At 36.5% G+C, this 24,213-nt stretch overlaps 2 protein-coding genes across 3 annotated transcripts in view; one reads left to right on the forward strand and one right to left on the reverse strand.

Moving 5' to 3' along the window:
• Positions 1-9,715: 9,715 nt before the first annotated feature.
• Positions 9,716-11,767, reverse strand: LOC149088108 (uncharacterized). The gene is made up of 2 exons (XM_089244451.1): positions 11,744-11,767; positions 9,716-11,507 (listed from the first exon to the last, which is right to left on the reverse strand). Exon 2 carries the CDS (start codon positions 11,107-11,109, stop codon positions 9,823-9,825), a length of 1,287 nt encoding a protein of 428 aa, XP_089100577.1. The 5' UTR covers positions 11,110-11,507; positions 11,744-11,767; the 3' UTR covers positions 9,716-9,822.
• Positions 11,768-13,154: 1,387 nt separating this feature from the next.
• The window catches only part of LOC149088109 (uncharacterized), a 36,500-nt gene continuing 25,441 nt past the window's right edge, over positions 13,155-24,213 (forward strand). For both annotated transcript variants that reach the window (XR_016194100.1, XM_089244463.1), the window contains exons 1-3: positions 13,155-13,413; positions 16,910-17,167; positions 22,808-22,919. Coding sequence is in view for 1 of the 2 variants with exons in the window: in XM_089244463.1 (XP_089100589.1) it covers positions 16,955-17,167; positions 22,808-22,919 (325 nt within the window). In the remaining variant the exon portion in view is untranslated. The remainder of the gene's footprint in view (positions 13,414-16,909; positions 17,168-22,807; positions 22,920-24,213) is intronic.

Consider the following 24,213-nt stretch of genomic DNA (forward strand, 5'->3'; position numbering starts at 1 on the left):
CGGCAAAAATCCTATGGCCTTGGAGTACGTCAGTTAGCAAAAGAGCGACCTAGAGAGTGAAAGCATGTGAACACATGCAAAAGAGTGAAGCACCAAAAGAGTGAACTATATAATCTGTGTGAGCATGGATGTGACCAAAAGAGTGACCTAGAGAGCAAGGGACCTGGTTAATGAGCGATCAAAAGAGTGACCTAGGGAATGTGGAAACGTGAGCGACCAAAACAGTTACGTAGAGAGTGTGTGGGCATGGGAAGGGCCAAGAGAATACGCAAGCATGTGAGTGACCAAGAGTCAGATGCGCAGCATTTACAGGAGTGGGGGCAGAGCGGGTTATAACACCACGGAAAAAGGGCGGAAAAATTTGTGTAGCCCACAGGCAGCAAAACCGTAAATGTGCCTCGGCGTGTCAGTATTATAACATTGCCGTTAGTTTATCGTTTTGGTTCCCCTCTAGAACAGTGTTTCCTCAACCTTTGGGCCGCGGCCAGGTACAGGGCCCACACATTAGTGAAACCGAACCGTGAGTGATTCGTCGTTTGGTTTTCCTCATTTATTTCCCGTTAGTCGCGTGTGCGAACGGGCCTTCCGCTTTCAAAATTAAATATTAAAAAAAAAAAATACGGGAACATAATGGTCACACTACCCATGATGTGAGTTGGGGGTTAGCTGAGTTGTTTCGGACATTTTAGGATGGTTGATGCAACACTGCGTGAGGTATCTCTAATGAGATGTTGGTTAAGGTTCTTGTGTGTTCCAGAAAGGTTGAGAAACGCTACTTAAATAAATTCCGTCATCGGTATGTAAAAAAAATTTGAGCCCCCCCCCCCTATAAAATTCTGTGTACGCCCCTCTGGTAATTAATGACCAAAGAATGCAACGCACCCTCTCTTCCTCCTACGCATGGGCGCAAGTCCTGTGCATAAGGGACGACTAAAAACTTTCACCCCTCCCCCCAATATTTTTCATTAAGTCAACGCCTCTGATTGTCACCCCCCCCCTCCCCAAATTCAGTCCTCCCTCAACTCCTAGGGGCGTCGTGACGAGCTGGAAATATATTGATGTGTGTGTGCCGCTTTGTAGTGGTTCTTTTATGAACGCACAATGATGTCTGCCATTGCCCTATCTCATCGAAGAAAAGAAAATACGGGATATTGCTATTCCAAATACACGATATCACTGTTGCCACAGAAATGCATTTTATATCAAATTTGCTAATTATTGCTGAAGTTGCGGAAGGGTGGACTGAGGAAATTGCAGTGAACAAAGAATTTCACTGGTCATTTGGTTCAGAAAAGTTGTGAAATGCTGCAATCAGGGACAGGCTTAGGTATTTTGCAGCCCTCTTAAACGGTATTTCCCAATTTTCTATACCCCCAACCAGGGCCGTCTTAAGAGCGTCGTGGGCCCTCGGGTCAAGTGGGTTTTTGAGGCCCTACCAGGCAAATTTACATGCTTAACCTGAAAATTTTCAACCAGATCTCTCATTTTTGTGAAGCCCCTTTCTCTTGAGGCCCCTGGACCGTGCCCGGGTAGGCCCATGCGTTATGATGGCTCTGCCCCCCCCCAACCCTCCATGGTGTCCATGGACACAGGGCTGCAACAAGATGATTAATTTAGGCGGGGGAAAGCACGTATTTTGGCGTCTCCTTGTAATGTTGAAGGAGAGGTTAAAGCCAGATGGGGGGTGTTGAACATTTAAGAGAGTGCGGGTCATTTCATTGATTTGACAAGGCGTCGCGGTCCACTAAATTAAGTGATCTGGAACAGCACTGCAGGCCCCTTGAGTGATCTGAAACTATGCCGCGGTGATTTGGGAATATACTACAAAAGTTACCTGGGAATGTGCATCAGTACACTTAAAGTGGTATGGAACTTTACCGTAAACGCCTACTAGTTGTGGCCCTGCATGCACGCACCCTCACGTCAGGTTTACAATGGTCATAAAACACCCCATTCGACAATAAATTTGGACGATGGTGCCCGCTACCAAGTAAAAAAATTGTAAGTGTGCTCCCAGTTTGGGGGCTTGTAGGGCTAGATAGGGCTAGACAACCTACTCTTTCAGCCGGGCAAGCATGCATTTTGTTGCCCCCCCCCCCTCCGTATAATTCTGAATTATTTTTAAAAGAATTTGGCGGGCACCAGATCCACCTGCACCGTTTTCTTCGCTTGTAGGGGTGGAAGGCAGTATCCTATCAAAACCCTAGGTCAGAGGGTTCTACGTCTGAATTTTATAGAGGTCTTGCGTAGAATTTTAAGCCATTGCCTCGTTAAGAAGTAAAGAAAAGAAAAATGTAATCTTGTTTTGCAGCTCGGTGCGGCCGGACCCTTCGCGCCTACCAAAGTCCTGCCCTGGCTGCAATAAAAAAAAAACCATTCGACCAAGATTAATTAATTCTGTAATCGGAGGGGTGGGTGGGTGATGTAAGTGCCAAGCTGGCGATGTTTTTTTCATCGCCAAGATCTGATTCAATATACGAAATGAGGTCACCTGTTAATGAACACGTCAATTAAATTGCATTTGAACGTACGGCTGAAAAGGTTGCGGTTCAAATATTAAAATTATCGAAATCGCATCGGATAAAGTTAAATGTTACAATGTTTAATGGAAACTGATTAAATAATTAATTTTTTTACGAGGTCAAAATCAGAGAATTTACTCACTGAAGGCTTTCTCGACCTTTTCGTCTTCGGCGCTCTTCTTGGAACCGATCAGCTTCCGGAACCTGCGCCTCATGGCTTTGAAGAATCCCATCTCTCGGGGACGTAAAACTTTTCGTCTCGTCTACACTACTCAAAATTCAAATCTTCAGACAATACACTCACTGGTTCAATATAATTATCAATCGCGTTATTTTCAATATAATTCTTTTTTTATTCTCTCACAATAGCGCTTCATAACTCTTTTCAATCGCATTCAATCGTTTTCTGTGAGGAATCATTACCTGTTCCCTACTTTTGCTTCCCCCTCTGTCCATTGTTGCAACACATTTTCTATTGTTGACTCTTTTTGTTCTATTTCAATATATTTCGTAATTTTTTTTCCCCCAACAGCTTCCGTCTGTTGATTTGATTATTTTTAAATCCAAAGTGTCGGAAATTCGGGAATATGTTTTTTAAAAAACCCTTCTTTCTACTTTACTGTCACATGATTTAATATGATCTGAAAGATTACGGTTGACCATCATATTGATCGTAATGACCAGCGGGTCACTTGACGTTATTTTGTTAGATTCCACTTGGTTGGGGTGGATCCTTTCGATGTCCGTGTGGGGGAGGGAAGTGTTTGCTCCAACGTATGATCAGAGGTGTATTTACAGGGTTAGGCGGGGGTTGCGATTTGCGGGGTATAATCTAGGGTGCTAAGTTCGTAGGCTCGGCAGATTTGAGGAATGAGTAGTGAAGAAAATTAATAGAATGGGAGAAGGACGCTAAGAGATTTGTGTAGCCCAAAAGCGGTAAAATTATAAATCAGCCTCTGTGTGGGAAGTGAGTTACTAAACAAACTACCCAGAGAGTTTGCAAGCATGTGAGTGACCAAAACAAAGTGCAAGGATGTGAGTCCCCAAAATAATTTTTGAAAAATAATGCAATGCACCTTCACTCTCATGCGTAAGCGCTTGAGCCCCATATGCGATTAATGAAGTTGGTCCGAAGTCATAAGAATGGTGATGAAGATAAAAACAGTTGACAAAGAATTCAGTGTGTAAACCTTAACTATTTTTGACCGACTAAAATAAATTAATCAATAAATTTATAATTTATAACATTAATTAATCAGTCAACTTCATCGGACGCGCTTTTGATAATTTTAATACAGTCGACGCGGCTTATTAAAATCACTGATAATGTTATCACTTTCGTACCAATATCATAACATGGGGAAAAATTCGTTTATTGTTATCATTATTGGTTCAAGTTATCTTTTCTGTCAAATTTTTTTTTTCTTTTTGCATATTTTGAAGCTAAAAAATTGAATCAGACTCATTTCCTCCTTTCCAATAAGTTATCGTTACCAATTTGCAAGACTATACGTAAGAATTCAGAAGGTTCTCTTATTCACAGAAATTTTCGTACTCTGTGAAACTATATCCTAATCAGGCCGTACTAGCTGCTATGATTCATGCACGTGTAGCTCTGCTTTCTTCAATGGCGTTCCTATAGAGCAGCGTTTCTCAACCTGTTGCCCGCGAACCAGAGGTGGTCCGCAAGCAGACTCAAATTCTCACTGAATGAAAAATTATTCTACCGTTGTAATTATTGTTAGTAATATCCACATGGTTTTAATTAAAATATATATCTTCAAATATATAATCATCGAGGAAAATGCAGGAAATTTTCGATCGTAAATACGGGACGGGATATCACTAAATTTTGCCAAAAAAAAAAGTAATTCCCTTAAATGTATTTTTATAATTATTTCTAAAATCACCGAAGGCTAGAGGAATTAAAGGACTGCTACAATCACAGTAAATATTATCTATTTCACGAAAAAAAAATATTCAAGTGATTAGATGACCATATTTCATACTGGTATCTCAAATAGGGTAAAATACGGGACATAGTGTTGCTTTTTTACATACAAGTAAGGGGCCGTTCAAGTATTACGTAAGCAAATTTTTAGCCATTTTTGACCCCCCCCCCCCTCCCCTTGTCAGCAAAATTTTGTCATCAGCTCTGCCCCTCTGAATCCTAACACATGTTGGTGGGATCAGAGACGTACATGGGGGCATAGGGGGCTCGTGCCCCCCTCCCATGATCAAAAATTTATGTTTTTAATGCGAAAAAATAATTTTTTTAATTGAAATTTCGGAAGAAAATACCTTATATGTTATTATAATCAATTTCTGTTAATTTCAATGTTATTTGAAGGCTATGAACTCAAAATTTATCTTTAATAAATTCATTGCGACCCACCCACTAAGCCATATAATGATAAATCGCATAAAGGTTCTTGGCCGTGGGGGTTATCTGATGCAGCCTGCCCTCCTCTATCCTAATTTTGTAAAAATGAACCAAGCGGCACATTTACAGATCGCTTAAGTGTCCCGTGGTACAATTCCAGAACATTTAACCGGCCGTGGCATATTTTCACATCACTTAAATGACCCGGGACACAGTTCTAGAACACTTAAGCTATCCGTGACGCATTTAGAGATCCATTAAGTAACATGTAACGTAGTTCTAGAGCACTTAAGTGGCCCCATCACTCAAATTACCCGCGGCACATTCTCAGATTATTTAATTGATGCGTGGCCCGAACACATTTCCAGAGCACTTGGATCCGCGAAACATTTAGAGATCACTAAAGTGGCTGTGTTGGGCACTTATCAATTGGGGGATGTTACTTCAAGTGCCCACAAACTATCGAAAGGTTTTTCTCGCTTCTGGCGCACCGAGTAAGATGCCATTAAAAATATTTCATATTTCCATAAAGGGTGGTTGATGACGTAAGCCTTATCCAAACACCCCCCCCCCATCATCAAAAGTCAGCAAATCGGACCCCCCCCCCCGATGATGACGTAATACTTGAACGGCCCCTAAACAGTGAATAAAAACGTTAGACGCGTTTCACGAAGAATGATATTTTTGACATTTTACTTGAGTTTGCGACATGATTTCTAAAAATCTATTCATTGAATCATTACGAAATTTTAATATGATAATCTATCTACTACACATATTTTTTGAATTAGTGTTTTATAGGCGAAATGTAGGATGAAATTTCACAAAATTCACACGTACGTACGTGTGAATTTTGCGAGATACGTAAATGTACATTAACGTATCTTGATGGATAACTTCTGAGCATGTCATGCAATCCTTTGAATTTTAGTTCGTAACCCGCAACATCACTAGCTGAATGTACTGTGAAAATCACAAAACATTTCATTAACAAAATTATTTGCAATCGTGTTTCGAATATTACGTGAAGCTTGCCCAAAATTTGACATAAAAAATGACTTTTTCATAGAAAATAGCATAGGTAGACCGAAATTTATTGTTTTCATCATTTTGAGTCACTTTCTATCAAAAATTGAAGTTCACCCCAGAACAATTTTATAGAAAAGTGCTTTCTAACGTAGTCTGATACCTCAGTTTATTTCAATAAGTGCTTTTCGTTCTCTTTGCAGGCAGCATACGCTTCACCGAGAACCAAGGGCGGAGGGGGGGTACTTGGGGTCCGGTGTCCCCCCCCCCCCCGAAATGTGAGAAAATGCCGGAAAAAATTTGCCTTAATTCATTCCTCCATTCTTCGTGGAAGTTCCGACTAGTGGAAATCAGTTTTTTGCATCATATTGGTTCTAGGAACACATGATATAGTAAAAGCCATGATGTAAATTTTTTTTTGTGAGTGTACGTACCTGTAGATTTTAATAAATTTGTACTTTATTATATATATATTTATGATATATTAGAGTAGCTGTTACCCGCGACTTCGCTCGCGTGAATTTGGTCATCTGTGCATCATCTGCATCAAAAATGTTCTGCAATGATTTCCCCCAAAAAACATTTGCACCACGCTGGGGTCAGTGCCGTCTTCGGGAACGGCCCGGGGGCGTCAAGAGAAAAGGGGCCTCACAAAAATGAGATCTGGTTGAGACTTCTGAGAATTTTCCTGGAAGGGCCTCAGAAAAATCACTTAGCCCGGGGGCCCATGATGCTCTTAAGATGGCCCTGGCTGGGGCTTAAATTTTCAGAAATCTCTGGGGTTAAAATTTCATATTTATAACTTCTTCTGTTTGGACTCACCGATGATTGCGCCATATAAACTTTGAACCCCCCTTCCCCATATATGACCCCTTAGATGTTGAATTTTGAAATATCCCTTTTCAGTGTGAGCCGCTACATTAAAAACTGAAACTACTAGCCAAATTTCATAATTATAGCTTCGGCGGTTTCGGCTCAGCTTGATTTCGCTATATAACCTTTGAACCCTCTTATGTAGGTTATCCGTGGGAAACATATAGTAATTCGGGATTTAACAAGAAAACACGAGCAATTGCCAACTTTTAGCAATCGCTTTTTTCCCCACTGAGTTCAATTATTGTTGCAATTACTGAAAATTTTTGCCTATAATTAAAGGTGCCAAAGGTGAACAAAACCACTTATTACGGCAGAAATCGCTGACAAATTGCCGCATGGCAGGAAAGTTCTCATACACAAAAATAGACTTGAATGCCTGGGGCGGGGGAAGAATGATGTTAATACATTTATTCATATAAATTGGTCCTCATAAGCATCTTTGATGTTAAGGAAGGGGAATCTTGCCATGTATTTGTAATGCAGACAGTAAATTATTTGTAGTAGTTATAACTTTTATGTGGGAACACAACTTAAAAACCATTGCATTATATACAAATGACTTAATACAGGGACAGTGCAAATTAGATTTTTAAAAAAAAGTCACGTGATGAAAAAAAAACACCAAATGATGTTAAACAATGTTTAATTTTTACTTCATAAGTTTTAACAATTAACTCATGCAAACTGTTTTAAATGGTCCTCACTACAACATCATTACTGAATATTGCAATACTTAGTAGCATAACACATTTGCAAACATTTATTCTCCAGTAAGGATGCATTAAAATCTACTAATTAGCAAAATGACTAATCAGTGTCCTCAATCAGTCACTGATATTGTGCTCCATATACAGTGCTGGTTTTGAAGTAAGGGTTAAACTTTGGATTCTTCCGTGAAACTTGTATTAGGCTGGCATTATATATAAGTTACACTATAAAAAGTTCTAGAAAAGTTCTTTTATAAAATTTGAAAATGCAACCAATAAGCATATCAGTTAGATTCAAGCAAATGTAATCAATAGGCTTGTTTTGTAAAAGATCTTTTACCAAACTTTTATAGTGTAACCCTGGCCTTAAGAAATTGGCATTCTTCCATTATAAACATATCATACATTTCCAACACCAAATTGGTGCTAGTTTCCTTCCACAAGCCTCGTTTTTAAAAAAAGAAAAAACTTATGGACATTTATACTGAACAGGAGGCATAAATTCAAAGAAAATTTGCCAAGACAAAAAGGTGCCAAGGTTGGTCTCATTTTTTATCTAGCTTAAACCCTGCAGGGAATATTAAAGTTTGTAGTCACAATATTAAAGTTTATAAACAAGAAAATGAAACCAACATGGGGCTGAATTGCATAACTTGCAAACAAATGCGAGTGATACAATATTTAAGTGTATGTACATTGAAAAAAACAACAGTTCTCTATCTTCTCAGAATTAAGGTGATTGTATGAGAATAGCTTCCTTTGTTAATCGACTTTTGCGCTTTGCTTTGAACTTATTTCAGAAAATTTTTCTAATTTTAAATAACTTTTTAAGGTTTTAATCTAAAGGTTTCTAAAATCTTCATAACCAAACTTTTAAAACCTCTCATCATGACCGAGAGAATATTCTCGAACTAAAAGATGTCATTGTGAGGTGAATATGTTAAAAATTGTTTTGTTGTAAATGTTTCAGGCAATGAACAAACTGATTTATATTTCATAATATAAACAAAATTAGTAAAAAAACTTAAATTATTTAAAAGAAAAATGAATTCTCGATTATTCTCTAATTTTTACATCCAGATAATTTATGGTCAGTTTATTATAGTTATGTGTAGAGATGCGAGGTGAGAATATTCTCACCTCGCATCTCTACACATAACTATAATAAACTGTTTATAAAATATCTGTAATTATGTGCTTTCCTTATGTTGCTGGGCATAAATAACGCATAAATATGTATGAATAGATTGAAGTATTTAAAAAGAAGGCTTGGGAAGGGGTCATATTGAACCCACGAAAATGTGTTTTTCATGCAAATATGTTTTACTGATGAAATCAGTTTAAAGATATCTCTTATAATTAGTGCAGAGATTTTTATGGATGTCAATCTCTATTCACAATTTACTGACTTTTATTTTCCATACATGAAATAGCCTATTTATTGTCATTCACATCTGAAATTGCGAAATGCTGCTGGCATGTCCAGTAACCTGGCAGGTTTTAAGGTTATTTTAATTGAGCGTGGAAGAGGAGAACATATCGTTGCATGCATGTATTCCAAAGTTTATATACGTATATGTAATACATTAGATTCTCGGTAATCTGGCACACAGGGTATACCGGATTATCTAAATCACCGGGGATTACTGAAAGAAAATGGAAAAAGCTTATTTAAATAATATAAACTTCTGTGCAGACACACAGTGCCATGTTTTTCTCTTCTATGCTTAATAAAGAAAACCTATCTAAAAACACTGGATTTCTAGATGGGCCAGATTATCAAGTCTACTGTATTTGAATGAGCTTTTTCAACTAAATTTGAGTAATCTGGCAATTTCAGTAATCACGCATACACCCTGATCTGATGTGTTGAATTAACGATAGTCTAGTGTACTTTCTTAATTGCTTGGAGGGTAAAATAAAAGTATTAAAATGAGCCAAGCCTGCTAACTTGACTATGTGTACCCATGGTACTTAGAAAAAAAGTGCATTATGATGGAAATTATAAAATCAACGATTACTTTCAATTCTTTACTTCAGTCGCAACCTGATCAAGACCAAAGCTAGTTGAAAATAGCTCTGATCAAGCTGCTTGAGACTGAAATGGCTTGATTCACATATACACAATCTTGAAAGTTTAAAAAAAACTGTACATCAAGAGTTTTAAGGTATTGCATAGTATTGTATGCATGTAACAAAACAACAAACATTGAGCCGATTAAATATTTTTTCTTTTAGGCTAACCTGTTTTATCACAACAGCAGTAATTTTTGACAGACAGGAAATACAATATTTTAACAAGATATATTTACAAAAATGTGAGCCATTTCAATTTCATATCATTGATAGAATCCTTAAGAAACTTCAATTGTTTAACAGATTTACTTTGTTGTAGAAAAGTTTGGAATTCTGAAAGCAAAGCGGCTTTCTCATTTTCAAAAGCACTGGGGTTATTGTCACTTGCACCATTAAAGGACCCAGTCTGAATCTCACAATTTTCACTGGTTACATCAGTACTCGCAACACTTTCACAATCCGAAATGTTCACAAAATAACAATTTTCATTTGATTGCGATAACATCTGTTGGTCAGCATTTTCTTCAATAACAGTAACTGCACATTCTTCTCTTCCGATATTAGGCACATCTTCAACTGATTCACTGTATACACGTTTCTTAGATCTACGCTCTTTTCTCATCCTCAAATCTGCAGCTACAGTTTCTGCTGTTTGTTTTATTCCAAACTCACGACTTATGTTATACAAATCATATCTTGATATCAAGCTAAGACGGTTATTGGATGGGTAAGTCTTTCTAACATTATCGAGGACTTCACACATCGGGATACCGAGCACCAGCTGTTCAGCAATTTTTGATCTTTGTTGTTTGTTCAGTAAATTTTTTGATGCATCCAGGTCATGTCCAATGTGAACCGACTGATAGGAAACGATGACTTCAGTGCGTCCTTTCCGATCGAAAGAACAAAACGTTTTCATGTAAGCGGGACAAGTTTTACCAATCTTGATCGAACCTCCAATTTTCAATTTACGAATTCTCGCCTCCTGAATATGAGACCTATAACAACCACTTCTATTACAATAAAAATAGTTCCCTACTGAGCCTCCAGACAAGTTATGAGATGAACTGAGTTGAACGAAGACAGCATTCGTTGAACTTTCAATTTCACGCTTCCATTTTTTGAAGTCATCAAAACAATAGAAAACGATTTCCTTGAACTCGAGAGATATCTCACGATGTTCCGCTTGGATATGCTGGTGTAGATGCGACATCAACCTGAACCTTTCATCGCTTTTGCAAACGGGACAAATGAGTTTGCCACCTCTTGTATTTGGTAAGGATTCGGGATGCTTTAGTCTTATGTGTCGGTACAAATTACACTTGGTGGTAAATTTCTGATTGCAAGTCGAGCATGAAATCTCGGGAGCGAGAGCAGTAGGTTTTCTTTGGTAGGAGTGGTCACTATGAATATGATTTACTTCAGCGACATCTTTCTCGGTGTTATCAACATTAGAGTCAATTTTCATAGCAATTTTCCTGAATTTTTTTAATGGAGATGGCATTTTTGACATGATCATGTGGATGGATGAAGAATCATGGCACCACAAGAGGAAAATTCTTATTCAAGCATGAAAACCATAGCACCTTGCTTTTAATAGTTTCGAATGAGCAATTCATATAGGGTTTTCTTAATTCTGGGGCACCTAATTTAAACAGCTGACTAATTTAAATCACAAGGGTCTCCTAATGTATGTTTTGCCAAGGATCTTTCTCAATTTCAATCAACTTAGCGAACTATATCTGTCCAAAAATTTCAATGGATAACGTTGGCACGTGCTTTGTTCGCGAAATGTCAACAAAAAACAATCGCAGCTGTGAATTACGCATGCGCAGATGGCTGAGCTAATAATCCCATTAGCGATCTTAATCCCATTGCAAACTGATTGTCCTCCAATAATGTGCAGACTTGTCGCCCCTAATAATAATAACAATACAAATGAAAATTACCCAAGAAAAATTTCAAAAAATTAAAAAACTTTAAAAATACAATGTATCACAATAACGAATGCGGATTGAAGATAATACTGTTACGTTTTTGCCCACTAATGCGATATTTAGTCAAAATTACTTTTATTACTGACATCGCTTAAAAGTTTGTTGCTAATCTCAGCATTTTGCCAATTAAAAAAGCCAATCTTAAAGCAACCTCACCTTGAGAACTTGCTGTCGGCCGTGACTTGGTTCTTTAGGCGCTCAACTATAAATTATGACAAGAAAAAAAACTGAATTTAGAAGAAATTTATAATTTATATGAATATATTAATAAATTCAAAAATCTAAGAATTAAGAAAACAATTTTTTTTGATAGAAACAAAGTTGATTTTGTGTTTTGTTTGACAGACCAATCAGGGTAAGTCTTGTCTGCCAATAACTCTGTATAATGGTTAATTTTATCTATATATTTGGGGGGGGGGTAACTGCTAATTAAATCATATTTTTTCCTCTCATAAGCCGTTTTCCTAGGAGCAGGTTCTTTTGCACCGTGAGAACAGAATAGGACCATTTCGCTTCTTCGGCAGGAACGTACAACGTAATCACGCTACGCGTTTGTGTTTTCCTAGCAGGGAGCATCATTTGTTCTATCGTCTGCATATCCACATAGGCAGAGAGAGGGAAGGGGTTAAGCCAACACCCCCTATAGATAAGAGGTATCTATAGGGGGTGTTGGTTAAGCCGGGTTTTTTTCCCTAGGAGCAGGTTTTCTGTGCAGCGTGAATCACCTAGCGTGACACGCGTTCTACTCACTAATATAGGAAAAGCGGTACGACTGTTTTCCTACAGAGCGCAACACGCCTCATGCCAGGGCTTTACGTCGGGCGTGATTGGCCGACTGCTTCTGGAGAAAAATGTGTCATATTGCGCCGCCCGTTTCGCCGATCTTCTGTTTACTTTTGTGTTGTGTCGTGTTTTCTTTCCCCTTTCCTTTCGGTCTCCGTATGTGCAAAATGTCAAAAATACGTGACATATACAGACGACAGAACAGATGATGCGTCGTCTGTACGTTTCTGCTGACGTGAGCCGAATAGGATCATTTCGCTAGAGCAGAAATTTATCCTATTCCGCTACGCGTTTGTATTTTCTTTGCATAGCGCATCATCTGCACATCCACGTAATTTTGCACAATGAAAGAGATGAGTGACAGAAAGGAAGGGAAAAGGAAAACGCAACACAAAAGTGAAGAGATGATCCGTGAAATGGGCGGTGCACGACGCATTTGACTCCTCCAGAAGGCCAATCACGCCCGACGTAAAGCGCTGGCGTGAGGCGTGTTACGCTATGCAGGAAAATCAGTCGTACCGCTATTCCCCATTTTTGGCGAGTGTACGTCGCGTCGCGCTGGACGATTCACGTGTTGCGCAGGAAACCTGCTCCTAGGAAAATCCGGCTGTGCGACGCTTTTTGACTCCTCCAGAAACCAGCCGGCCAATCACGCCCGACGTAAAGCACTGGCGCGATGTGTCTTGCGCTCTGCAGGAAAACAATCATGCTAAACAATATTGCTCTTCTTATTTCGTGAGTGGACGGCGTGTTGCGCAGGAGGATTCACGTTGTGTGCGTCGATAAAAAACCAGATCCTCCGGGGCTTATACTAGCATTTTGTGGATGATCCCCTCTTATTGGATTCCACAGAGATCAAGGATGATGTTGATGTCTCTAATCCCGTTGATTTATAACTACGCTCCTAGGATAGTTGGGATAAATCTGTCAATATGAGATGCTGTGATATTAATGAATCTATTTTTAAATTGTGATATTTTATAATTTTTCGTGAGAATTAATTTGAGGTTGTCACCGATCATGAATTAACTTAAATCTGAAGAGTAAGTTTTATTGATTTGATCTGGGATATCTTTCCTTTATATTAATACGCAATTGACGTTTTATATGGATAACTTCCCTAGTATCAACACGTTATGCTGAACTGTTTTGCATATATATATATATGTTTATGTGCTTAGTTTAAAACAACTATAATTTCTAGACTTGTTTGCCAATATTTTTTGAATTAAATACGTATTTAATATTTTTATGGTATTGGATTAAATGAGTTGTCAAATGAGATTCCTTTGGAAATGCTTGGCTATGCATTTAAGTTGTTTATGTAGAAAAATCTAAACAGTTCAGTGCAAATATTGTGAAACCTTGCTACAATAATACTTGATATAGGGCTGGGTGCACACTGGTTGGACAAGACAGCTTTAGACAAGCCAGTGCCGTCTTAACACATGGGCCTCAAGCGATGAAGGAGCCTCACAAAATTAGATCTGGTTGAAATTTTCGAGAATTTACTAGGTAGGGCCTCGTAAAAACCACTTGGCCCACGAGGGTCTTGAGACGGCCCTGAGACAAGCTTAGTCATTTTTGTTCACATTGATTTGTATGGTGCAACATTTCAATTTGTCTGACTAATCAGTGTGCACTGTAGAAATCAATGTGAACGCCAATGACTGAGCTTGTCTAAAGCGAGTGTCTTGTCTAGTTGTGTCTCCCTCCACAATGATATTTTTCCAAATCTTGTTTGGAATTGCCTATGGTCTAATGTTAAGCTCCTCTGGATACAACAATATCCTTCACTAAGATAAATCCCTCTATTACAATATTTCTTTAGAATATTTTGATACCACTTCAACATTTTCTATATTTCATTCAAAATCATCTTTAGTATATTTTTGAATTCCCCACCACTGTTTTTGTTCTTTGGAGGGTTTACATCTGTATTTCACACAGGGCTGGACCTTTAATCCTGTGGACTACGCAGCTGTGCAGAAGGTGCCAACTGAAGGGGGGCTGATTTTTTCATCACCAATGGACCCTTCACAGAATACAGGATCTGAAAAATGGATCCTTCATAAAATTATGGATCTGAAAAATGGATCCTTCATAAAATTATGGATCTGAAAAATGGATCCTTCACAAAATTCTGGATCTGAAAAACAGATCCTTCACAAAATAAAAAATAATGAATCTATAAATTTAACGTTTCATTTCTTTTGTAATAGATCAACTAGATTATTTCACTTCCCACAAAATTACTAATTTCTCACAAAATTAATGACCTTTTCACAAAAACAGGACCCTGCAAAAAAAGTCTGGGCAGACCCCTGCTTACACTTGAAAAATGTCAAGAGCCAGCACTGATTTCACACCATCTACCTTTTGAAAGTGTTAATGAAGTTGTCATGAAGGTACATTCTGTGTAGCACACAAAAGCATAGTGTGGGGAAACTACTTTACAGGGTGAAACAATTACTGAATTTTATTCATCAATTGATCAATTAGAATTTTTTGCTGCGAATAATTCTGAACAGATGTCAAAAACAACATAAATTTGGTGGTTGCCTGATGATATAATGCTATCTCTGGATGTAACGATAATCACTCCATAACGTAATATTTTCCATGGTCCATACAGTATCGTTATATCAAGGTTTCATTGCATGGGCAGAGATATGAAGGGGGGGACATTGCGTCCCCCAGCTTCAAAGGTGGAGTCAATTGATCTAATATATATGTGTATATATGAATTGCATCAACATCATTGTGTCCCCCCCCCCAAACTTTCAAGTCTATCTCCACCTGTGTTTCACTGTGGTAAATAGGAGCTAATATCTATGTAAGGGCATAATAATGAGTGAAGATGTTCTATTTGTATCTTATATTGTTTAGCCAAAGCTATACAACAGCTTGAGTCCTTGTGAAGTGACACTGAGGCTTCTTCCCACCCAGTTTGCAACTATATATTTACATGCGTGATTCACGAATCAAAACTCAATTTTACTCCTCTAAATTTTAGTGAGGATTGAAAATACTCTTCCAAATTTTAAGTATTTTTTTTAATTTTTATAAATATCGCTATTTCTCACTGTCAAAAAAAAATTACACGTCTTTTCACAAAAATAACCCTTAAAAATTTTGGAGAAGAGTAAAATTACTCTTCAAAATTATATTTTCATATAATACTGTTTGCACCTAATTTCAAATACCACCTATCAATTTACTTATTCAGGAAATCAGTACCACCTCTTGGTACTTCCTGATTACCCAATGTCATCAGCTGAGTATGATTCTCCAACTGTAGGTCACAAACCTTCAGCAACTATCTAACTCCCATAGACTTCAGTGTGAACATGTTTTGTTTCGCACCATTTAAAGTAAATGTCCCAAAGTAGAATGTACTCAGAACGGTGACATGCACAGCAGAACAAACTTTGGAAGAATTTTAAGAAAATAAAGAAAAAAAATAACTTGACTATATTATTTACATTTTCACCACAGAACATTTTCAATCAGCTGAGGCAACACCATCTATAGCAGAAGGACTCTGTGCAAAGCTTGTGATGTCACTTTCTTTCTTTCAAACCGAGCACAACTCAGGTCTATCACTATGTATGGGTGATTTACTACCTAGTGAGTTGTGCCAGAAGTGTAACTGTGCGTGTACCTTATAGTCTGAGTGCATATGTAGTATTGTGCTTAATTTTTCAGTGCCGCCATCTATATTTAGAAGTGAAGTGAGTGATGCGTTATGATCGAATTACATTTGTACTGTTTGTAGGTCTGTTACTCTCTGTGGCGAGACTTTTTAAAGGGGTGATCGGCTCACATTCCTTGAAGTTGGGAACCATAGAAAACCAATTTCAGCTGACCACCACTGTGGTGACGGTGGAGTTAGAACCCAGGACCTCGCGACGCGAGTCTGTCACTATGACCACTCGAGCACCACAGTGGCTTGTGATGTCACTGAAAAAGATTATCTCACCTATACCCATTGGATACAGCAGGTTAATTGCGTGCGCCATCACTACCCTTCTTTGTAGTATATCCAATTGCTATAGGTGAGATGACCTTCTACAGTGATGTCACAAGTTTTGTGTGGAGGTCTTCTGCTAGAGATGGTGTTGGCTAAGGGCTTGTTGCAAAAAAATTCCAAGCATTCTATTTTGGGTAGTAAATGTATGTGTAAATTAAAGCATTAGCCTGTCCTCATAACTGAATTTTTTACAGATTAACTTTAGTTTCTGCTTTCTAGAGAGAGACAAGGAATCACTTTTTCTGAATAATGATGCCTCACAATTCAACACTAATTTGTCTCTGTACTGAGGTGAAATTGCGGAAAAATGTTTTCTGTATGTTTAGGCAACTGTGTTATTAATAATTGAAATAAGTACAAGCATCTCTACTTATCTAGATTATTCATGCAAGTTTATATATTTGATTAGATTCAGCGTAATCATTGTGATGAACTTTCATTGCAAATCTCAAGGTTTAACTGTGAAATTTGGATGTTTTTAGAGTTGGAAATTTTTATTTTTATAGGTAAACATATGCAGAGTAGGTGTGTTAAGTGCTGTTTTGAGAGTTATGTCTGAAGTTGAGGCGAGTGATAAAATCACTGAAAACCCTGTTAAAGAACCAGAAGCAACTTCTTCAAAGGAAGTGCCCAAAGCATCACCACCCCATGATCTTCCACTGAATCTTGATCTTTACAACTATGATTCACCAGATGCTCAGTCATGCCCATATGTTTTAACCAGCCCTCGTTCTTTGGAAGCTTGTTCTCGTGTTGGAATAAAGGTGAATTCTTTGTGCCTTAACCCTTTAACCGGTTTGCCCGTATAGTGTACGGGCTACCCAAACTTGTCCCTATCTGGTTTGCCCGTACAGCGTACGGGCATCAATATTTTCTCCTTTCATTTTCTGGTTTGCCCGTATTTTTAATTCTTGTAAAGATTATTTAGTATCAATATTTTGCAACAGATGGCACAACTTGTCCATGAAACTAAAATGTTTTTCATCCGGGTTTTTCCGAAAATATATATTTACATGTGCAGGTGCCAGGCCATTCAATAAAAAGCGTTTTTCTCTACGGAAGCAAGTTTTGTTCTAGTGTGTATGCAGCACTTTTTTTTGTGAATTGTTATATAAACTGTTGTAATATTTTTGGATATTATGGATGAAGCGAACGAAGAAGATACTTTCCTGTTAGATGATTCTAATACAGATTCAGAACTTTCTTCCAATGATCTGGATTATTCGTCTGATGACTCATCTGATGACACGTGTAGTGAGCTCAGCTATGAAGAAGAATTGAAATCTGCCAGAACTTTTACCAAGGTAAATGTGAAAAATCCACCTCCTCCTTGTCCTCGTTTCAAATTTACAGGTATTCCTTCTGTGCATGTGCAACTTGATGACAATTCTAATGTTCTTTCATTTTACGAAACATTCATAGATTCTGCTCTCATAAATACAATCGTGGAAGAGACAAATAAATATGCTAAACAGTGCATCGAATCGGGTGTCAAAAGAAAGTTCTCAAAGAGTAAATTTTGGGAAGAAACAACTCTGGAAGAGCTGCATGTGTTTTTCGCTCTAAATATACTTCAAGGAATTGTAAAGAAACCTGGAATTGATCAATATTGGAGCAAAAGGCATTCAACTTGCACACCTTTTTTCGCTCAAATAATGTCTCATCGTCGATTCCTTCTTTTGCAACGATATTTGCATTTTTCTGATAATGCAGCATTTGACCCACAAAATCATGAATGCCCTAAACTAGTAAAATTTTGGCCAGTTCTGAAACATCTCAATAAGAAATTTAGCGAAGCGGTGACACCAGAGCGAGATGTAACAATAGACGAGAGCCTTATGCTATTCAAAGGGCGACTAGGATGGAAACAATTTATTCCCCTCAAAAGAGCAAGATTTGGAGTAAAATGTTTTATGCTGTGCGAATCAATTTCTGGTTATGTGTGGTCAATAATAATATACACAGGTAAAGACACAATTCTGAAACCTGAGTATTCTCAACTCTGCGTTTCATCTCAAGTTGTCTTGACAATGCTGGAGCCCTTGCTTCATAAAGGATACTGTCTTACGATAGACAATTATTATTCTTCGCCAGAATTAGCAGACAAATTGGTTTCATGCCGAACAGACACATACGGCACACTAAACCTCAAGAGAAAAGAAGTCCCAAGGGAAATGCAGGAAAGAAAATTGAAAAAAGGGGAAATTATAGCTTTTCAGAGAGGAAAAGTTACTGTGATGAAGTGGATGGATAAAAAAAACGTTTCATTACTTTCCACAATTCATAATACTGAAATGGAACAAATTCAAGTCCGCTCTGAGACAAAAGAGAAACCAAAAATCGTTATGGACTATAATAATACAATGGGAGGAGTAGATCGCATGGATCAAAATTTGAAAAATTTTGAAATTATCAAAAAAAGGGGGAAAAAATATTACAGAAAGATTTTTTTCCACCTTTTGGACATTGCTATATGGAACTCGTATGTAGTCTATTGTAAGAAAGGAGGGAAAAACACACAACTAGAGTTTAGACTTGAACTCATTGACAGCATTATTGAAAAATATCATTCAGGAATCAATTTCAGGCGTGGACGACCAGGTTCTGAGCCTAATCCTCTGAGACTGACAGAGAGGCATTTTATAGAAATCATTGCTCCCACAGATAAGAAACTGAGGCCTGCAAGACAATGTGCAGTTTGCTGTTCGAAAAGAAATGAAAATGGGAAGAGAATCCGCAAAGAAACACGATATTTCTGCCCTGATTGTGACGTAGGACTTTGCCTTTCACCATGCTTCAAATTGTACCACACAAAAAAAGACTTCTGAACAGTTTGGAAAAGTGTAAACTTCAAAATGTATAGTAAGTCAGAGAGAAATTTTGTAACATATGTAAAATATTCCTCATACCATGAAGAATGTACTTTCAAAAAGCAAACATTTAGGGGTTTTTGCATTTCAAAATCATGAAATAAAAGATGGTATAAAAGTAATAAAATTGAAAATAAAAAAGAAATTCTCCCATTTTCTTATTCTATTAAGTATTGTGTTTAATTATATGCAGTAAAAAAATATGACTTTTTGGTGAACATTTCTGGTTAAAAAATTGACCGGTTAAAGGGTTAATGGTGTTTTCATTTGTCAAGATAGTCAATTAATTAACATGTTTTCAAATCAAAATAGTTAATTTATATAATAGCATATTATCCTGTGTTTCTTTATCTGCATTGTTTTGTCATTGTCAATATGTTTAAAATTGATTTTAGTAATGCTCATCCCGTATGGATACTCTTCAGTTATAGCCATAACACTTGGCATTTTTTCTATCCTGGCGAATTTTTTTGGAATTGTGCATCAGTATGATGGAGTCAGCAGTCATAGTGGAAGTAGTAGTTATATGCATGCCTAGTATCGCATCAAGGGAGTGCGGGCAAAAAACAAGCTAAAATGTACCAATTAAGGAAAATGTGTGGTATTGTTATAATGGAAGAGTAAATCCCTGTGTTATACTTAGAGATGGGACTAATATTCGGCCCTTTTGCCGAATATTTGGTTCTGCCAATTAATGCTTAGGTATTCATAGCAAATATCTGTGTAAACCCAAATGCAACAAACTGATTTAAAAAATACCATATTAATTGGAATTTTTCACATAAATTAAAAGTTTGCTGATTATATTTTATTGTGTGGTGTATATCCCTTCCTGTAAGAGAGGCTATGCCAGGGTGAATTTCTAGGATAAAGAAAACATGAAACTGAGAATAGAACCCTACTGCATTAAAGTGGAAGTGAGCTTGAATTACACAAGTTCATTAACTGAAGGATGCACGTAGACAAGAAACATATTAAGCTACTGAAAGAGGCAATAGGGGGCAGAGAACATTGAAAGAGGAAAAATAAGTAAATAAGTAGTAAATTTTATGATGCATTACTAATTGAGAGTAAATAATAGCTGGCATTTTTTGATTAGATGTAAAATTGTAAGAAGTGGTGAAAAAATTTATTCTTTTTTAGTAATATTATAATACAATACTACAGTAGAACTTGGTTAATTCAAACTTTTACGAACTTGCATATATAAATGTCCTCTCCACTTGTCAATACAAGATTCATCGAAAGACTGGTTATTTGTGGAGATGAAGATTACAAGGAAGAAAATTCATCACTGCGCCCACAGGGACTCGAACCCGGTATCTCGCTTGCCGGACGAGAGACCGGGATTCGAGTCCCCGTGGGGGCAGTGATGAATTTTCTTCCTTGTAATCTTCATCTCCACAAATAACTAGTCTTTCGATGAATCATGTATTTTTACGAACTTCCCTTGAGTTTTCTGACTAATTTAATGTTAAAATTTGTTGTTTAATTTGAATGTTTTGGATAACTCGAAGTTGGAGGGAAAAAATTATGATTTCTGTATCAGCAAATTTAGTTTGGAAAAATTCTAAAGGAAAGACTGTTTTATTTGACCAATGTTTTAAACAACAAATTTTTTAAACAAAAGTTTTAAATATTCTGTTTTTTTTCCTCTATTCTTTCTATGGTAATTGACTGTCTATTTTTATATTGCTCAGCTGGAGTGCATTGAGAATGTGTACCACTTGATACCAATTATGTTGTTCAACCTGTGGATCAAGGTGTACCATTCAAAATCGGAATCTTTTTATAGTCAAAGTACAAATTGCAATACGTTACTGAAAGTGTATTTCATTGATAGCATAAGAATGACAAGCAAGATTTGGAAAACAGTTTCGTAACTGATCCTGAATTGCTTCCGCAAATAAGACTTTAATTATGTGACATGAATGTCGCTCTCTACTTGTTAATACAAGATATACAGAAGACTGGATGTTGTGAAGATATTTATTATTTGAGATGTTAATTTTTTAAGGAAGAAAAAAACTCTCTGCCTCTACTGGGAGTCGAACCCTGCTCAATTGCCGGACGAGTGCTCTTCACAACATCGAGTGTTCTGTATATCTTGTACTTTAATTATGGTCAAGAAATTCTGCAGTGATGTTGATTTCAGAACAGTAGCTAGGATCAATTATTATAATTAAAATTTGGGAAAAAGTTTCGTAACTGATGTGATATAATTTTAATAATTGATAACTATTATCCCCCTCCCTTGTGAATGTTGATGATTAAGTTGCAATTTGTAGCCTTTTTACAGGTCGAGGATAGATTAATTGGATAATTTGAATTTTGGATAAATCTTAACTTCTTTCCAGTGACTTTGGATTTTGAATTAATCAAATTTGACTATATATTGTTAAATTTGATTGTCAGTGTCATGAACAGTAAAAATCTTTCAATTACCACAGTTTTTAATATTTATTTAAATAATAAATTGCATAATTGAAATGCAATATCATTTAAAATTACCAATAATTTCATTTTCAATTAAAAACACCAATTTTATTTATAATTTTGATGAATTTTGAGAAACTAAATATTCAGCCACCGAATATGTGGTATTCGGCCAAAACATTTGCTGAATATTTGGTATTTGGCTAAATCACTATTTGTCCCATCCCTAGTTATACACATTAAATTTTCAAAACATGGTCTTGTATGAAATTTATTTTGTGTATTAAAGTTCAGAGGAATCATAGTTGCCCAAGTCAACAAGGCATTCTTCAACTGTACCAAAAGATTGGCAGGGCTTCAGAAGCACACTGTTACTACAGAAAGTACTGATACCCAGTAACTAATGCAACAACCTCTTAACATTAAAGATAGCTGTTTGGAATTGCCTATGAACTTTGGGTCGTGTAAAATCAGCTCCCCGTTCATTAGATGATATTAGACAAAACAATGGAATTATTAACAATTTAAATATTATTGTGACAAAAAAAATGGAAATGACAAAACTATTCAGTGATTTTGATTTTGGAGGCATGCACAAAAACTATCAAGTTTATCCAACTTTAATGTAATGTTAAAACAAAATAGGTTATGTAGTGATCCTAGGTTCGCTGAACAGAGAGTACACATCAATGCAAACTTAAACAAGGATTTATTAGTAAAAATTGGAATAAGAACTACACTGGAGACGATGGTCCTACTCAATCGTTTTCCACAAGTACTTCTCTCATTTTCGAATGTCCTCCTACAGTTTTTTCGATTTTTGTTCTCCTGAGGCTTTTTCCTTCTTTTTGGATTTTTGAGACTCGTACAGTACTGTTAAATCGAAGTTTTAACTGGGAGACGAGCATACAGAGCTCTACAGGTTAAATATGTAGTTCTTTTAAATTTTTTTTTAAATTTGACCCATGTTGTTAAATTAATTTTGTTTGCTAAATAGAGGTCTTTAGTTTATATGTAGACTAGTTTCAGGGGTACATGTTTTGCTATTTTATTATTTCATAAAAAAAAATTGATTTTAATTTTTTTTATAACTTCTAGCCTGTGGATTTATTGCATAAAACATTTGAAGAGTTCACTGAAGATCTAGAGCCTGGAAAACCAGTAGATGAAGTTTGCAAGCTTTACGATGAGCATGAAAAGCATCGAATCAGTTAGTATCATTCCTATTTTGACCAAAACTTATTTTCTAGACATAATTCTGCAAATATAGTAGAGTATTTTTTTTTGCATAAGAAACTTTTATGTAACAAAATTAGAAGTTAGAATTATTAAAAGAAAATTAGTACAATTTTTTTTAGAAAACAGATTGCGCACTAAAAAAAGAAATAAAAACATCTTAGAAGTCAAAATTATTGCACAAAAAAAAGTAAGGCTGAGTGAAGGGCATAAATATTTTGAAGATATATGATTATCATTCATCTTTTTGTGTGACAAACTGGTTTTGTGCAAATGGCGGTCTACTATAAAAGAAAAAAAAAAGAAACAATAAAAAGTAGAAAACAACAATTAAGTGGAGAGACATTTGTGAAGCCTCATTTACCTGACTTTACTTGTAATTGGGACAGTTTGAGTTTGAGTCTTTTGCAAAGCAGGGGTATTGGGGGTTTCTATTGATTATAGGGTCAGAATAATTTGTTTGTTTATATCATTCATATTATTGTTAGTATATTTTTTTACTATAGGGGATAAAATTATGCGGTCTCTGAGCAAAAGTCCATCTTTACCATGTAGAAATCAGGCCTATCTTGCAGTGTGAATAAGTTTTGTGTGTATGCTTCACAAAATTTGAATTGTTATTGTTCAACACATAGGCGTACGCAGAATTTTCTCAAGTGGGTTTTTAATTTTTTTTACTTTTCAATGAGGGTTTTTATGTTTTTCCCTGCAAAATAACATTATAATCTTGGCTTGGGGGAGGGGGAGAGGTTAGAACACTAACCCCCCCCCCCACCTTTGCATACGCCAATGATTCAACATGATGAATATGATGGCATACACTGAGTCAGTGTTATCCGAAAAAATAATTTTGAAGAGTAAATTCACTCCTCTCCTAAAGCTGGAGCCCTCAATTATTATGATATGCGGGCTAATACGGTATACAGGCGGACCTAGACACATAATTGGTTCCTAAAAATATAAGCAAATGTTGAATGTTCAAAAGTAGAGGAATGTAAACAAAAAAGAAATCAAAAATTATACATGTATTTTAAAATGTTTATTGGACAATGTATATAATTGAGTTAACGAGGCATATTTGATTGCTTTCACGTGTTTTCTTTATAAACTTGTCGAGAGTTAGTTGAATACGACCTTTTTTATTTTCTTGATAAAGTGTTTTCTTTATAAACTTGTTGAGAGTTAGTTGAATACAACCTTTTTTATTTTCTTGATAAAGTGTTTCATAATTCTCAACCGCCCTATGTATTTGAGATATATGCTCTCCA

This window comes from Pholcus phalangioides, unplaced genomic scaffold, assembly GCF_987345545.1.
Source record: "Pholcus phalangioides strain wild (caught in Gottingen) unplaced genomic scaffold, Ppha-v1.0 ptg000003l_1, whole genome shotgun sequence".
NCBI lineage: Eukaryota > Metazoa > Arthropoda > Arachnida > Araneae > Pholcidae > Pholcus > Pholcus phalangioides.